Here is a 12,373-nt window from a genome sequence, read left to right as displayed (position 1 = left end):
TTATCCATTATTCATAACATTTTTACATTATTCATAACTTTACATCATTCATAGCTTTCTTCATATGTAAACCATGATGGGTCTTCTGTCCCATGACCAATAACATTGACCTACTAGGGCTTTTCTTACAACTTAGAAATATTTGAAACAAAATAATTCCATCAGAATTATAATTCAATTAGACATCAAAAAAAATAAAGGGAGGAAGTTCAAAGAATTATTCTAAAAGGGTCTGAAGGAAGAATTGGTCTATACTAGGGTAAAGCAATTATAATTGCATATATTGTTGACATGCAGGTTTTTAGATTCCTGTTCTTAGCATGTAACACTAAAACCACCATGTATCTCCCCTGCCACATCCACAAACTTCTTATCTGCTACAACAATTAAATATGGCAGTAATATGCACAGCTTGGTTTTCCAACACTGACTTGAACTACAAGAAACAAAATATTCTCTCCTTCTCATGCAACATCCTTAATGCTTTTAACAAGTAGTGTTAAGTAATCTCCTGTCCTGAGTTCAGCAGTAGCAGTCATTTTTTCTCTTTCTTAGTAGCTGGTGCAGCGCTGTGTTTTTGACTTTCAGCCTGGGAACAGCGCTGATAACACTGATGTTTTTAGTTACTGCTCAAATGCTTGGTCTGACCAAGGACTTTGTGAGCCTCATGCTCTGCCAGGGAGGAGGGGAAGCCGGGAGGAAGCAGAGACAGGACACCTGACCCAAACTGACCAAAGAGGTATTCCATACATACCACAGCACGTCATGCCCAGGATGTAACTGAGAGTTAGCCGGAAGGGCACTCACTGCTTGGTCAGGCTCGTTTTGGGAGGTGGGATCGTATTCTCTTCCCTTGTTATTTCCCTTATTATTATTGGTGGTAGCGGCAGTGGTTTGGGTTATACCTTAGTTACTGGACTGCTCTTATCTCAACCTATGGGAGTTACAGTCTTTTGATTCTCCTCCAGGAGCAGGGGAGGGGTGGGGGGAGAGAAGAAAGAAGTGGGGGGAGAAAGAAACTGTGTGGCTGGCTTGCCAACAGGGCTTAAACCACGACATCTCCAAAAATAGCATAGTTATGCATAGATAATACACAGTGTCCTTCACAAAAGGAGGTCACTAACTGCTAAATACTGCCTTGAAGCCCATCTCAAAATAGGCTATTTTAACATTGAAAAGCTCTATTTTTTTCATATTTGCATGATCTTAACTTTTTCTTATCTTTCAGTTCTTCTCCAATACCCTTGCATTTTTTCATGCACATGAACCACTCCCATTTATCACAAGAGTATGAACATTTTGTTTGCTGAACAGCATTCTCTAAAAGCAATTAAGATTCGGTTGACTACATAATATGCAAACAAAAATTTAAGAAAATACCTAATTGCAAGGATTCTGATGACTTATGTGCAGATATCTTTCCAATCCTTTCAGTGCACCTTAACAATATCATAATCATGTAGATTTATAGACACTATATATGAACATTTGGAAATTTTGAGAATTCAGTAGTAATGAAAACCAAATTTAAAAAGAAACAAAATCAGAACTTTATTATACATCAGTATACGACATTTAAAATTGATGTGCTTAACTGAAAGAACTATGTTTGCTTATTGACATTGATTTACCTTCTCGTTGCATCTCTTCAGACTTCCTTCTCACATAAATAACTCGGGGTGTCACAGTCTCAACTTGTGTAGCTCCTTGGCTTTCTTCCTATATATCAAACATTAAAATCATATTACAAATCTACCTTTTGATGTAAAAGCACAGTAAAAATTTTGTGGAGCTTCAAGAAAGAGATTTTAAAAGATTCATTAAAGGATATGCACTTGTTCTCTATTCCTTTTGACTTCAAAAGAATTCAATCTGAATTAGCCTATTGCAGTGTTATGTCCTCTAGACAAACACCCTGGGAGCAGGAAGTATGGCAAAGTGCCATTTAGACCTGAAGACACAAGGAGACCTTCAATTTCTACTCAAAATATGTGGCAGAAAGAACTAAGATTTCTCTGGCTTTCTTCAATACTGAGGACTTCTTCCTAGGTATTATCCTCCTAACTAAAAAGAGAAACTTGAAAAGAAAAATAAAAATTTCAGCACACAGGTTGAAAAGCCAATGCCAAGTACAAAATTTATGACTGTGTTTTAAAAAACATTTTCTGCTCTTCCTGAAATGCTCTTCTATGCTATGTCTGAGACAATGCCTGAGGAAAACAGATTCTTAGAAGCAACAAACACTCTGCATGTTAAAAAGGGAAACATCATATTTGTCAAGCACATTTGTTACCTTATGTATTAACTGGAACAGGAATCATAGCCCAGGGACATTCCACCACATGCATACAGGAAACGATAAAAGTGCAAAACAAGAGTCATGGAGTCCTAGAAGACTTAGGTATTCTTAAGCATTTAAAAGCTGGAGAGCGACTTTGTGCAAGGGCATGTACTGATAGGACAAGTGATAATGGCTTTAAGCTAAAAGAGGGTAAATTTAGATTAGATATCAGAAAGAAATTCTTCATGTGAGGATGGTGAGGCACTGGAACAGGTTGCCCAGAGAAGCTGTGGCTGCCCCACCCCTGTCAGTGTTCAAGGCCAGGTTGGATGGGGCTTTGAGCAACCTGGTCTAGTGGAAGGTGCCACTGCCCATGGCACGGGTTGGAACTGGATGAGCTTTAAGGGCCCTTCCAACCTAAACCATTCTGTGATTCTGTGATTTTCTAAGACAGACAAATTTGATTTCATCAATTATTCTGTTGATTCTGTAGATTAATATAAAGGCTTTTTTAATGAAGATTCCTAAAGAAGGAGGAACACAAGAAAGATCATAAATTTTTGCATATCACAGAGCATTTGGAGCCTATGGACAGAATTACTTTATGAATTCTGGGAAAAGTATATGATCTGAGAAGCAATGGCACTGCCGTTCTGTTGAAGATCTGATGACAAAGTACCAGTGGTATTTCGCTTCCCAAAAGCTAAAAAGAAATAATACGAAAGTATTTTTCAGTTCTGTAAGAGAAACCCTCCACTACTGTGGAGGCCACAACTGAAACTAAGAGCCAAAAATATAAATGAAGACAATTTTTATGTCTGGCAATGAATAAGCATGGTGCAAACTATGCAATCAGAGCTTCCCTTTTCTTTCAGCTAACAGCTGTCTCCGACAATAACAGAAATCTCAACAGTGATGACACTGCTTCTCATGTACTTAACGATCACTTAAGCCAGTGTGGCAAAAATCAGGGGGGAAAAAAACATATGCCATTCAGCCACTGTCTTTTCCTCAATGCTTGTTTACTCTCCCCAGTAAACAAGGCACAGAAAGGGCTACACTAGCAGACAGCATATAATTTCTAACAAACGCCAACACAACCTCACCCACACAACAGTGAGCATAAGCTGACAAAAGTGAGCTACATGCACCTGAGATCGAGCTAGCAACTGCACAAGGCACTATGTGGACAGACAGACCAGTTAGGACTGGTACTAAATTGGGCATCACTACACACCACGATGCTGATCAACTCTGTTCATTATTTAAAGCTGACAAGATATAAAAGAGCTCAGATGATTTTCTGAAAGAAGGAGGGTCTCATGGAAATGTGATCGAAAGCTACCACTGTTACAGAACTTTAAATGTAAACAACACAACATCATATTCATATGATGTGAGCAGGTCTAAGTGTTTCTTTGGTTTGGATTTTTAATAAGACAAATCAAAAACCAGTTTAACTGAAACAAGGTGCAAACAGAAGTTGAGAGACAATACATAGATTCATAGCCTACAATTACACATTCCTGAAGATTAAAAACACCATGTATTTTGAAATACTAAAAATGAAACCTAATTAGAATACATACCAAAGTGACAATCCCACTTAAAAAATGTTGATTGTATAAAAACATTCATACTTGTATAAGAACGTTATGAAAATATTTTGCAACTGGTTTTCTAAGATTTCAGCAATGCATTTGGGTTTTAAAATTATTTAGATTAACCATCTTTGAAATGATTAGCCGAACAAATATGACTTCAATGTTCATGTACCTCCCACGTCCAAAATGCTTCATCTAGAACAGGAAGAGCCCAGCTTCCTCCTAGTCATTCTTTTGCTTCTTAATGCTAAAAACACAAGGGCAAAGTGGCCACAAATAACAGTCAATTCCTGTATGGTTGCACAAGAATGGACAGAAGGGGTCAAACTGAAGATGCATTTAGTCTGGCATTCTGTCTAACAGTGGCTAAAAGGATAAATAAATCTCAAAAAAAAACCAATGCCAGAAATGGAGGAGCAGCCAAGGAATCTGCGTAGATAAGAAAATTCCTCTATGACTTAAGCCATTTGTTTTGCAGCAAGTGACCACACAGACTCCACTTTTCATGACTAAAAGGCCCTGGCCCTACATGAAAAGACAATGTTCTTTCTCTTGGCCAAAATCTGATGTACACACCCATCCCAGAGAAAGAACAAGCAGTATGTATATGGCAGCTTCAGATCACTGCCCACAACTTCCCTGAAATGATGATCCTGCTCAGACAGACTACAGAAAACACCCAAGATTGTCACAACAAACCCTAAGAACCAGAAGGATTGTTCCCAGTTACATCAGAACAAAGGTCTACCAAACCCAAGGCCCAGCTGACACCATCTGAAATACCATGTATTTTTTCAGATCTCTTGGCACACACCCTAAAAAACCTAGTTTTGCTCCTAAACAGACTCATCTTGTGGCTTTGAACATAGCTGATAGAGTTTCATTTCAATGAAGGCAAACACTGCCTAAAGCTTAAATTTAGATGTGAAACAACTGATGCGAAAGTCAGTGACTAACTTGGGTGGAAATCTTTTAAGAAGTTTAAAGTGATTACTGCCTTAAACATTGAATACAATGAATCATTCTGGAAGCTTGAGTATCTCTTGCTCTATTAGCTGGTACTATATTACAAGAAAATCTGTTTCCTAAAGGCAGGTAACAAAGCAGATCAAGCTGCAGATCTGAAGACAGATGCCATCCCTAATTGAAACTAAGGGAAAAGTTCATCATCATTGTTACATGATAGATAGATAGATGCTGTCAAAACAAGCCTTCAAGTCATCTGGTACAGGCATTTTTTGGTGATTGTTGTTTTTTCCAGAAAAGGATATATGGATCCAGTAGAGGATCTTATGGAGCGTGGTTTTGCCCTATCCAGGATACACATTTTCTGTGATTAAAGGTATACCTAAAGGTATGGTCACGACAAAGGAAAACTAAAAAGTTAGCCAATGAGAAACGGGGCTGATGTTTCTCATGGGCTTACATCAGGAACACCCACTTACAGGAAGAGATTCTTTTGTCTGGGGGAAAAAACCAAAACTGACCACACAAAGTTCAGGGGTTTGGTTGGCTGGTTTGTAAGAAGAATGAGTTTTACATATCAGCAGGCAAAAAAACCTGCCCTACAGGTTCAGATGCAATAAAGTTTCTAAAGATAATATATAACTATTTGTATATTTTCTATGAAAGACACTGTCAGATCATAATACATTTCTTGCATAGGTAAGACTATGGGTAATAGGCAATCTTACACATAGTATATTATCAGTTACCTGTACCCAGGGAAACAAAAATGAATCCTAACAAAATCAGCTAATTCTCAAGAGCACAAGATGTAGGTATCACTGTGTCCACAGTTAATGGTGCTAAAAGAAGAAAACATGGTTTACCCTCTCTGTCCTTTTTACTTTTGGCTTGTGAAGCAGTAACTAGGATATGAGCTCACTCCAACAGAGACAGTGCTTTAATGGAATCCACTTTTGCCTGTGAACAATCATTTGAAGAAATAATATGTTCTGGTAATCTCAAAGTGAAAAAGGTGTAACATTTAAAATCCTTCTTCTCATCTGAAGTGACATATTTAAGAACTGCTCAGACACCAGTGGCATGACAGACATCAAAGCTCCAAAACATAAAACCACAAGACAGGTCAACTTTAGGTTATTTTTAACATTGAAAGAACATCAGGGAAGGACAGAATGCATCCAGGAACATAGCAACTAAGGTAAGTGTATTACTACTTTTAAACACACTGTGAAGCTTATCATAATAAAGAGCAGTCTCCTGCCTCATTTTCAGCTTTTTCCACTCACCATTTAAATTTATCTTTAGTTAGCAAGCAAACCATCATCTCTAGGTAACAGCACACACTAATAAAGTAGCAACGGATTAACCCTATACGTTTCAAGCAGAAATCAATAGGGTATTCATCTACCTTCAAGTATTCTGAGATACATCATCATTACTGCCCTTCTAACCCTTCTCCTAATAGGATAAATGAAGCTCCTGAAATGCTGAAAAAGAGTTACAATTCATAAGGTCCTTTCCAACCTTAACTGTTCTATGATTCTATGAGACCAAGCCTCTATTGTTGCTCCCTCTCCCATATATCCATCATGTTATTCTTCTGTATTTGAAGCACTGTGCCCCTAAAACATTGGAATGCCTCATCTGAGCTGAGTATGTAGAGTATTAGACCCTGTGAGACTACTGAAGCTGTGAGGAAGCACAGAAAAAGTAAAAGGTCTGACCCTAATAGAAAGCATGTTGTAAGGATTCTGTCACAGTAAACACGATCATTTTTATTACACACATGAAGTCTTGACTTCAGTTTCTAAGCTGAATGTGTACCTTAAATGCACCAGTTCTGAGTTGTCAGTCACCATAGTGAAACAGGAAAATTTATTTTCTTAGATTTCAGTTTGCACTTTATGACTAGCTGTAGAAAAGATCCTTAGGTTTACCTGGGACAGATCCTCTGAGAGAGATGTCACTCTGCGGCTTGACTGGGCTGCTTGCAGAACAGGATTTGAAACTGGTTGCGATTCCAGTTCAGCCATAAGCATTGGACCATGAGCTGTATCCTCATCTCCAAGAATTTCTGCCAAAAGATAAAAATAAAAATAAAAAAAATTCCTTGATGGACTGGACCATTTATGTCCCAGTCAACTCCTGGCAAGATGTGGAACCTTTCAAGATTGAGCAATGCGACACACAGTGTTAATTACTTCCTCCTTACATGGCTCATTGTATAACCTTTAAATTGCTCTTGTGGGAAAAAAGAAATAAGAAATACATGTCTGTGAAAATTGAAAAAATAAATCAGTTTTATCATTTGTAGATTTCTAACATGGCAAGCATTTATGGTAACTTCAAAGCTGTATAGCTCATCATACCATTATATGCTTTATGAGCTTTAGCACATATATTGGAAAGAGACTGGAAAGGCTTCTTAATGAAAATGTTTCACTGTTGTCTGAATTAAAAGAAACCAGCACATTGTATTTTTTAAAAGGGATAATTTGCTATATAATCCATCATTTATCATGTTTTTGCAGCCTGCAAGTGTGTAAAGCATCTTTATGAAAAATGTACTGACAGCTCATGAACTAACTTTAGCCTCCTGCTATCATACAGAGCCAAAGAATTAATTTTAAGCCTAATTAACTATAATCATTGTTTAATTAACTGTAATTATTGTTCACTTTAAGACTATATGTGCCACATTTCATTTGCATGTTGGTTTTTATGTTCATGACTTTAGGCACTGAAAACAAGGCTTTATAAATGAAAGACTGATCAAGGTGCTGTTACATACCTACATAAATAACACCTGCTCCATCCTATAAATAGACATCATGTTTCCATGATATAAATAAAAACTGTTCACAAAACTGAAGATACCCATAGACCCACAATCCCCAGAATCCTTACTGTCATATCTGTGACTCATTCTGACAGAGAAACTGACCATCCACTGCAAGCTTAAATGTACAGAGATACATACCCTGAAATATGTGAACTTTGAAACCTACTGGTGTAGCACTTATTTAATATTACCCTTAAATGTAATTATAAAATAAAATTATGGACCTGTGTTGTAACTCTTGTGGCTATCGAGGAACAGCTCTTAGTCCTAACCTGCATTAGACGGAAGGATATATAATCTCACATACCAATGGGCAGCTAAAAAAGACTTGGAAGAAAACGGGAAACTGTCGCAGAGCATTTCTTCCTCCTTCACCCCATTCCCCACCTCCAAAACCAGATTGTTTCCTATTCAGTGTTGACTTCGCTATCGAAAGGACTTGGACACAAGATTTTCTGTTCCTCTCTAACATGAAGAAAATCTTGTTTTGAAAGCAGATCCTACAATGTTACTTCATCAGCAATGTGAATGAATACCGTGCCGATGTCCAGCACAGTATTCATTGTGGGCAGGGAGAGAAGCTAAGTTAAAAATCATCAGAATGCAATGCAACTCAGTATTGGATTATTACAGATGTAAAAGCACAGGGCATTCCCCTATACATACCTGAAAAGGTACTTCTAAACTTGATTTTCGGATAACAACAGAGAAACTGGGATTAAAAAGTAAGGGAGAGGAAGGATGCAGCATTGGCTACATGAATCTTTTCAACTGAAAATAAATAAATTATTGCTTTACCACAGCAAGTGATCCCTGCAATACTTTGTGCAAGCCATTATGTGTATGCCTCAGCTACCCTCATCTGGGGAAAAAGGAATTTCCATAGGAATCATAGAATCATAGAACAGTTAGCGTTGGAAAGGACCTTAAGATCATCTAGTTACAACCCCCTGCCATGGGCAGGGACGCCTCAAACCATGTCACCCAAGGCTTCATCCAACCTGGCCTTGAACACCGCCAGGGATGGAGCATTCACAACTTCCCTGGGCAACCCATTCCAGTGCTTCACCACCCTTACAGTAAAGAATTTCTGCCTTATAGCCAATCTAAACTTCCCCGAAGTTTTAACCCATTACCCCTTGTCCAATCACTACAGTCCCTAATGAAGAGTCCCTCCCCAGCATCCCTACAGCCCTGGAATATATGAAGCTAAAATGTATTGCCCATTATGAGACACTGCAGTATCACCTTGATGGAGTGATAAAATCAATGAGGAGGTGCGCTGTGTAAAGGGACAGAAAGAAAGATATTCAACTGCCAGTGTTAATACCTGTCCTATGGAAACTGACTTCAAGAATGGTTAAATTAAGTGGTTTTGAGAACTGAATTTGACTGAAAAGAATAAAACACATACTTTAGAAGTCAACTTTTCTATAGGCAAGTGGGTACTTGCCATGATTTTTGTTCAAATTGCAGAATACTATAGACAAAGGAGAGTGAAGGCAAGGCTCCAATTAAATTCAGTTCTCAAAATAGAAATGCAAATAATTTCATTGCAGAAATCACCTATAAATTTTTAATTCTGTTTTTTTAACATATTCATTGAAATTATTTCAGATACTGTTGCACAAGACCCTCAGAATCCTCATAAATATCACAGAGAAGAAAGAACAGCCTAACTGTACCTCCAATTTGGACAAGTTGCCCTGGAGATGAAGAACGGAATCTCCGGTGTGGTCTGTTCTCAGAAGTCTGAGCTGTTGGATGGTCCACATAAACTGAATGTCCCATTAGGATTCTTTCTGCTGCTTTGGTCAGCCTTGGTCTTTGGCCTTCACTGAGCTGCCCAACACTATCATCAGAATCCTACACAGAAGAGCAACATCAGAACAGTAGATATAAAAAACAGCAATGTATTTCTTCCAAAACCACACAGTTATCTAATCACACTAACCCTCAAAGCATATAAAAACTTAAGGCTACAGAATCAATCATACAGAATCACAGAATACCAGGTTGGAAGGGACCTCAAGGATCATTTGGTGCAACCTTTCCGGGAAAAGCATGACCTAGACCAGGTGGCCCAGCACCGTGTTCAGCCAAATCTTGTGTCCAGTGTTGGGGAAACCACCACTTGCCTGGGGAGATTATTTGAATGGCTGATTGTTCTTACTGTGAAAATTTTTCCTCTAGTGTCCAACCTCAGACTCCCCAGGGGTAACTAGTAGTTACTAGTAGTAATAGTATAATATTAGCATTGAATAAATAAAACTGAAAGCGAGGTGGTATCACCTAACTGGGTTTGAAAATAACACCTATGTTATTTTCAGTACTGGACAGAAAAGAATCACTTAGAGACAAAGAACATAGTTTGGTTTTTGTTTTGTTTTGTTTTTGTAGTGGTATCCCAACATGATCAGAACTTAAGTTACATTTTTAGCACATGGAGTCTTTAATGTTACACATACAGCCATTGTTGACTGCCTGACCTTGTAGCACTGGAAACAAGTAAATGCTTCTGATGCTCTTTTGTACATTAAAAAATTACAAAAATTAAAAAGTTTAATTTTTAAGTAGGTTTGGATGGCACTTACAAGGATTGTTCTCTGAATTCTGACTTTCAAAGCTCCAGAGAAAAAAACAACAGCCTGTTCTATGCAGGAAAACAGGTTGAATACAAATACACACATGTGCAGAGTATGATTCTAAGGCAAAGCTAGTAATACCTAGGAGAATATTCTTTCTTTTGCAAATGAGAAAGTATATTTGCACACATCTTGCCAGATTCAGGGGTAAGTTTGTTAGTGTCTTGGATGGACAGACTGAGTAGTCCATAAGTATGAGAAAGGGAAAAGCAAATTAGAGATCTTTGTAATCGGTAGTGATGATAAGAAAATGTCACAACAAATACAGTCAGACTCAGAGCTGAACACTGTAGAAAGCTTTTCACTAAGTCCATCTACTGGAGCTCTTTAAGCAAAATAAAGACAGATAAAGGAACAGTTAAGGAGGTGAGTGAAGTTACTATTTATTTACCTTAAACTGTCCAATATAGATGGAAAAAACTGCATATGCATCAAGAAAATAACAAAAAGCAAGATCTGTCATAAATAAAACTGCTGATGAACCATATTGCAGTACTCAAAGTTCACTTCCCTTAAAAATTCCTCTAGTTATGTTGATTAGAATAGACTCCCAGTTCAAAATATTAATTTCCACATAGAAAATACTTAAATGTGTGGCAAAAAATGACTGTTATCCTTTGCTATGCAGGAGTTACAATTTTCTGTTAGTCTGTTTTTTCTGACATCCAGATATGGATATTTTGAGTTTTTGTTCCAAGATCAGTATCAACAGCATGTGCGAAAGTGCATGTAAACATTTGCTGAGTTTTCTTCATACTTCCCTAAAACTCTCAGATGGCTGTCAAGTGCAGTGAACTTATACTGCTAAACATACCACCTATACTGCTCAAGAGACAGAAAACTTACCTGGTACTCAAATCAATAGAACAAATCTGGTACACTGGAACAATCATATACATACCTTGAAAACTAGGTATGTGTGGCACTACATGCGGTTTTATTTATAACAACGCTTAACCTTCAGTGTTTTTTAAAGTTTTACACAAGAACAAAGCCAACAGAAGTGGGATCACTTCCAGCAGGGAATTAAGTGTATGAACCTGTTCTATAGCCAACAGGAATTATAAGCTTGAAATATTACTTTTGAGTAGGAAAATATCACTTCAAAACTACTGTACTGGAAGGAAAAGGACTGTAAGTTACCTCCAAATGGTATACCCCTTCCTGTGCAGCAAGAGGTGCTTGATTTAATTTGGCTAAAAGAGTCAGGACAGGATCCCTGTGATAGCCTTTATCTGGTCTTCTCACCACTTGCCCTTCACTGGGAGGATCATAATCCTAAAACAAAGAAACAAAATCTACATAATATATAACTTGAATTATTCCTACTATTAAAAAAAAGCATAAATTGTGAACTAAAGTTGTTAGTTTCCACACTGAGAACTTGTGTCATTAAAATGAAGGTATTTAAAAAAAAGCAAACTGACAACACACTGCTTTCTCCTTTTACACACAGGCATGCAGAGTCTTTATTTAATACGTAAGGCTGCAATACTTAGAGAAGAACAAGGTCCTTTAGGCCTCCAAAGTTCAGGGAAACAGTTAAATCCTCACACATACTGGTCACTGGGAACAATCTGGCTGCAGAACTACTCTCACCAGCTACAATTTAGCTTCCTCAACCACAGAGCCTAGTTTGAGGCTGGAGGACTATTAGAAGGAGTTATAATCCAGCAGACAAAGAGAAGGAATAACATCTTAGAGAGCCTAACCTGATTAAAAAGAACTTAAATTTAGGTTCTCTTCCTAACAGTCTGAAGTCCAGAATTTAAGAGTGGCAGACAGAGAAGGCACATAAAGGGAAGCCCACAAAAGGAACTTTTATAGTCTTGATCAAGAGTAGGGTGTTCTCTTCAGGTGCCTCTATACTCACAGGGCAAAGTCTGGACAACAGGCAGAAAGATCTGCAGGTTCAGAGAGCACCGTCTCACAACTATGACATGAATGAAATCATGGATATTAGATGGGAAAGTACACACAAGTGAAGTATGCCATGTATGGCAGAAATGTTTGGGAAGGATAGCCAGGGAGA

General features: G+C 37.8%; 1 protein-coding gene across 7 annotated transcripts in view; it reads right to left on the bottom strand.

Moving 5' to 3' along the window:
• KIAA0586 (KIAA0586 ortholog) overlaps positions 1-12,373 on the bottom strand; it is a 76,537-nt gene that overhangs the window by 25,141 nt on the left and 39,023 nt on the right. For 4 of the 7 annotated variants that reach the window (XM_061343622.1, XM_061343621.1, XM_061343625.1 and 1 more), the window contains 4 exons: positions 11,485-11,619; positions 9,382-9,562; positions 6,792-6,928; positions 1,632-1,719 (listed from right to left, as the gene is read on the bottom strand). In XM_061343622.1, the coding sequence (XP_061199606.1) occupies positions 1,632-1,719; positions 6,792-6,928; positions 9,382-9,562; positions 11,485-11,619 (541 nt within the window). Of the gene's footprint in view, positions 1-1,621; positions 1,720-6,791; positions 6,929-9,381; positions 9,563-11,483; positions 11,620-12,373 lie in introns of those variants that run through there. The other 3 variants (XM_061343624.1, XM_061343626.1, XM_061343627.1) reach the window with 2 other exon arrangements.

The sequence above is a fragment of the Neopsephotus bourkii genome, unplaced genomic scaffold (genome assembly GCF_033783945.1).
Source record: "Neopsephotus bourkii isolate Nb327-2 ecotype Australia unplaced genomic scaffold, CSIRO-AGI_Nbou_v1 NB_1825, whole genome shotgun sequence".
Taxonomy (NCBI): Eukaryota; Metazoa; Chordata; class Aves; order Psittaciformes; family Psittacidae; genus Neopsephotus; species Neopsephotus bourkii.
This window is presented reverse-complemented; position numbering and strand designations above follow the sequence as displayed.